Here is a 5,695-nt window from a genome sequence, read left to right on the forward strand (position 1 = left end):
GTATTTCGTATCGCTTATACTACTTTGAACATCAATATTTACATCTATTGTAAAAATAATGAAATTTCAAAATAAAAATACACCTAAATATATCTGAATATTTTCATAATATTTGAATTATTTTAAATGTTTCGTTACTTCCTTAAATATTTAAAACAGTTGTTATCAATAGACGATGCAGTAAAATAATACTTTCATTTTCACTTTCATTTTATGAATTTTCGAATACATTATACTATACGCGAGATGCCTATGGAGTGATGTGCGGCATGTATGTATGCATCGTGTCACATGAACTTTATTCGTAATTCTACTCTACTTTCATTATGTAATCCTAGCCAGCACAAAATACTGCAATTTAACATTTTAACAAATATACTGCTTAAAGGTAATGAGGAATTATATCTTTGTGTAAATGACTCGTATTTTTACCTTTTATAAACTTTTATTAACAAATGTACAACAGCCAACAATTTACTTGAGATCTCTACAGAAAATATTAGTCTTTGGTGACAGAATTCCTCCAAAAGAGGGCGAATCAACTACGTCAGTGAGGTGATTTACAACGGTTTACAGGTGCTGCTATTACATCTCTGCATGCAATGACACCTATGAAGAAAAATTAGAAACGTTGGAAGAAATGGCGGCTACGAAGGTCGTACGATTCTTGGAAGCTTCTAACAAAGGTTATAAAATTAGTATGACAGGAATAATAACAAGAAATCTCTGTGATGTAACTTCAGATTCTGCTAAAAAAGTTACCCATACTGGTCAGGTAAAATAAAACCATTAAAAATATATTGATATTTCTACAGTTTTTTATAATAAATATTTGATAATAGTCGGTTATTTTATAATAGATATATGACAAAGATGATTATCGTAATGTCCGATTTGTAAATAGACCAAAAGAAGTTAATGATAATTGGGCCATTAAATTAATAGCAGAAGTTGCTCCTACATCTGCAAAAGACAAAATTGTAGCATGTGATGGAGGTGGTGGACCCTTAGGACATCCAAAAGTTTATATAAACTTGGTATAAATAATGTATAGCTATAAGATAAATAAATACATTCAATAATTTTATTTTAATAAATAACGTTTTATTTTAGGATAAACCTGGTAACCATACTTGTGGTTATTGTGGTTTACGCTTTTATAAAGAACATCATTGAATAACAAATTGGAATAAAGACAAGTAGTTTAATTATTAAACAAATATGTATTTCAATGTATATTTATGGTAATAAATGTTAAAAGTATATGTAAATACCATGACTCTTATTTATCTATTTTGGATTTTATTTAAAATGATAATATTTATTAAACAAAAGTTGGACTTTGACAATAAATTTTTACAAGGCTGTTTTTTGACTATTCATACTCAATGGTATTGCTTGTAATTCAGTTTTCATACAGAGAAATTCACCACAAACACACATTATACTTAAAGATATAATATTTAAACACCACCAACTGAAAGTCGATGGAAAACTTGCATTATATATCCAACAACACAATAAATGTATTAAATGCGCTGTACAGGCGAAGTCCATACATTGCTTTGTTCTTTGCACTAACCACCATAATGCAATTGCACCAATTAATGCATTTAAAATAAAGATAATTATAATAAACTGACCAGCAAAATCTCTAACATGTATTTCTTTATAATGAAAAACATAATCTAATGACTTTGTGGAACCTATATATGATGCAACAATCCAAATCCATAATCCAAGACAAAAATACATCACAGTTTGGATAGCAATTATTTGAGATATTATAAGAAATGGATCCCATATTGTTTTACGAAATTGTCCAGAAATATTATTCATTGTTTAGTTTTTAAAACATAAACGTAGTTTAATAAGATAATTCTATATTGTGTATTTTGTATTTTATCATGATGATGTTTCTTTTGACCTAAAACAAAAGTAATTAATATAAGAAAATGAAATCTTGAATATATAGAAAAATAGAGATTTTAAATAGTGATAAATTTCTGATTTACATAAATTATGAAAAAAGTTTAAAAGATTAAAATCGTTATAGCTTTTCAAAATTACATAAATAGAAAAAATCAACTTTTCTTATGATCTTTTAGTAAGTTCCTTTACTAATATAATTTAATTCAAAAGGATCTTATAAATACATTGTATAATTATATTAATTCACCGTATGATTAGAATATGTTATTTATATTTCATATAAATTTATATAATAAAATATCACTTACATAAATTTATATAATAAAATATTTTTGAAAAAATTATGATATTACATATGTTTAAATTGATTTAAGTGCTTTTTTATTATATGAAAATATCATTTCCTTCTGATAGTCTATATATAACTTAATTAAATAATACTGATAAATTGAATGGTTTTAATTTCACTGGTTCTTACATATTGCTATGATATAAAAGTAGTGTCACTGTGTTACATTCAATAATTACGATTATCAAACGTAGCTGTTTCACAACAGAGTAGAGTTACCTTTCGTAGATGTAGCATTTCCTAATGAGATACAATTACAGAATGAAGAGAATCATGGCGGTACGTTTAAATTTATTATTTTAAAAGTTTTTAGATGTAATTATAATTTAATAATAATTATTAAAGCTTTTATAGTTTTTATATTATATAATATGTTTAAATGATATTTAATATACGATATTTTGATTACATTACATTATTATGGTATGATATTTGTGAAGTATTATTGTGCAATACTAAACTGATTTAAATTTTGGAGGCATAAGTAATTACTCAAATATATTTTAGACTTTAAATTGAATTTAAATGTTGTTAAAATATTTTAGAAAAAGTATTTTTATTAGAAGGCTTATAAGTTCACTATTATTTATACTGAAGTTTAAATATTATTTTTCCATTTTTTTAACGTTTTTCAAGTTATAAATACTGGTCTATATTTATGGATTTAAAAGGAATATATTTAGAGATTATTTAAGACTATAGTTTTCATAGGTTGGTACCATACTTCGCATGAAGTACTAAATCAAACTTTTACTATAATCTTTTCAATCAGATTGTAATGCTGACTATTCGAGATATGGAAATATATATAATGGGTCGAAAATTTTTTTCTTCTTGAGTTCTGATGCGTTTTTTTTTTTTTTTTTTTAGATTTTTATACTTCAATAAAAGACCGAGTTCTGATTTATCAATTAATGAGTTTTTCCTTCCTTCGATTTTATTCCTGAGTTGTTAAAAATGGAAACACCATTTTTGTATGCATTAACGTGATATACACGTACTTATAAATATATATTTTGTAGAATATAAACTTGTTAAGATCAAATATTTTTAATAAATAGAATATTTCTTAGAAGTCATATGTTATTTAATTGACACTGCTAATACATTATATATAATTCAATATGAAAAAATGTATTATGTATAGTCTATAATAATTATATTTAAAATTTTTTAAAAAGAGTATTTCTTGAGTATTTCTTTTTTTTAAGTTTATTATCCGCATTGAATATTTGATAATGTGCACATATGTATTGCATTTCATATATGTACAGAAAATGCAAATTTCGCTTTTAATTTATATTTTAGACACAGGTATGTTATAGTTAAGTTCATATGATAGCATAACGTAATTATTAAAGATAATTAAATAGATAATTGCAACACCAATGTAGTACCAACAGTATAAATAGTATCTATAAGTAACAGTAGTACAATGTAGTACCAACACTAAAAACGTGTATAGAACTATTTACGAAATAATTATGTACATACATATACTGACTTTGATTCGAGAACATTCGAAAACATGATGTAAGTTCTTGTCTAATCATTTAAGTGGATTGAAGTGTAAAAAATGGAGTTTTGGAATTTTATTCGCAATATATTTGGTGGCCGAAACTCGGAATATTTTGAAAATAGAGGGTAAAAATTTAAACAAATATTTTAATTTATAAGTTATGAACTATTGGTAGTTATATTATTTTGACAGCCTCTTTGTTTCTTAAAACGTAATCTATTACGTTTTTTTATATTATAATAATAAAACTCCTACTAAATATTAAATATTTTATATTTAGTGGTCATCGAAATATTTTGGATGAAGACAATTTTGAACACTCAATATGGAACATTGATATTAATGATGATTTCAGGTGACTATTATTTTAAATTTTACATAAAGATATAAAATTGTGTATCATGTATATTTATTTATTTTATTTTATGTTTACTTAAATATAAAGTTATTAATTTTACTATAAGATTTTATCTGTAATAAATATTTCAGGAGAAACAGACATTTTAATATCTTTAGTGACCCATTACAAATAACACAATTTTTTGAATCTGAAATTGAGAATATGATGAAAAATTTTATTTATGGGTTTAGTAACGCAGGTATATATATATATATATATTTTGTTTTTACTTTCTATGCAATAGAATATAAATTTAAATTTATATAAAAATATTCTTTTAAATTTGCTTAGGAATTGATGCAAATACAAATATATTTTCATTTGCACCATCAGAAAGACAAAGTTTACGTGATAAAATGCTAAAATCAAACAGTGATCAGATGGGATCTGAATTAGATACAGATTTAGATGGAAAGTTAGTAAATAATTCTAATAACATAATTATAATTTATTCATCTAAGTTAAGAAATTATTGGATATAATATTTGTAGTTTGAAATAAATTTTATTAATTTAAATAGAGTTACTGCAGACAATTTTTCTAATATTTGGGATGAATGTAAGAAACCAGAAGTAAAATTATCACAGCCATACATAATTGGAAAATCTGTGAGGAAAGAATTTGTTCGTAAAGCTGATGGCACAGTAGAGCAAAAACAAGTTATTAAAGATTATGATGGAAATGAAGAAACTATTATATCACATCAAGTTGGTGACAAAATTCACACTGTTGTTACAAAGAAAGATAAAAATGGAGTGGAAACAAAAATAGAAGAGTTTTCAGACATAAGTGAATGTAAGTAATTTAGATAATGAGTATAAATAGAATATTTATGTAAAATATTTATGATAATAATGTGTTCTCATTATTATCAGTTAATCTTATCATGTTAAATATTTTTACCGTTTCTATTATATTAAAAACAAAAAAAAAATAGAATATTATTATTATTATCAAATTTTTATAATTAATCCTTTGTAACAACATTATCTTTTCTTCTTTGAAGAATCTATCCATCTTAGTTCTTTATTATTTACTCTTACTTTAACATCTTATATTTTTTTCTATTATTGGAATAATCTTCTCTTGCTTTTTTTAATTTTTCCTTTACATTTTTTACTTTGTTTGCCATTAAAATCATTTTCAATTTAATCAATTTTGTTATTTGTGTTCTCACTATTCTTTTTAGACCTTGGGATCATGTCTCTATCACTTTAGAAATTATTGTACTTTTTCATAACTTTTCTTTACTTATCATTTTTACTTCAATAAATGCAAGTAGCAATTGCAATTAATAAAACTCTTAAAGTTTTACATAAATGAAAAGTGAATTTTTCATTCATAAATTGATCATTACATAAATGAAATGTGAATTTCAGGTGATTTATTCAAGAAAAACAAACTACCAAATGGAAGAAATATTTTTCATAACATTGACTTGACATTTTGGGACAAATTTTTTAAACCAAATCCGAAATTATGATTAGTTGAAATA

The 5,695-nt window shown here is 23.8% G+C and overlaps 3 protein-coding genes across 3 annotated transcripts; 2 read left to right on the top strand and 1 right to left on the bottom strand.

Moving 5' to 3' along the window:
* Window positions 1-610: 610 nt before the first annotated feature.
* Window positions 611-1,271, top strand: ND-13A (NADH dehydrogenase (ubiquinone) 13 kDa A subunit). The gene is made up of 3 exons (XM_017902949.1): window positions 611-775; window positions 861-1,037; window positions 1,114-1,271. Exons 1-3 carry the CDS (start codon window positions 641-643, stop codon window positions 1,174-1,176), a joined length of 375 nt encoding a protein of 124 aa, XP_017758438.1. The 5' UTR covers window positions 611-640; the 3' UTR covers window positions 1,177-1,271.
* An 85-nt stretch (window positions 1,272-1,356) lies between these two features.
* Window positions 1,357-1,839, bottom strand: Sys1 (Sys1 golgi trafficking protein). Its single transcript, XM_017902965.1, has one exon. It carries the CDS (start codon window positions 1,837-1,839, stop codon window positions 1,357-1,359), a length of 483 nt encoding a protein of 160 aa, XP_017758454.1.
* Window positions 1,840-3,798: 1,959 nt separating this feature from the next.
* On the top strand, window positions 3,799-5,695 carry LOC108549539 (uncharacterized). Its single transcript, XM_017902958.1, has 6 exons — window positions 3,799-3,925; window positions 4,081-4,155; window positions 4,290-4,399; window positions 4,492-4,615; window positions 4,721-4,995; window positions 5,580-5,695. Exons 1-6 carry the CDS (start codon window positions 3,858-3,860, stop codon window positions 5,681-5,683), a joined length of 756 nt encoding a protein of 251 aa, XP_017758447.1. The 5' UTR covers window positions 3,799-3,857; the 3' UTR covers window positions 5,684-5,695.

Source organism: Eufriesea mexicana, unplaced genomic scaffold, assembly GCF_001483705.2.
Source record: "Eufriesea mexicana isolate 0111107269 unplaced genomic scaffold, ASM148370v2 scaffold2087, whole genome shotgun sequence".
Classification (NCBI taxonomy): Eukaryota; Metazoa; Arthropoda; class Insecta; order Hymenoptera; family Apidae; genus Eufriesea; species Eufriesea mexicana.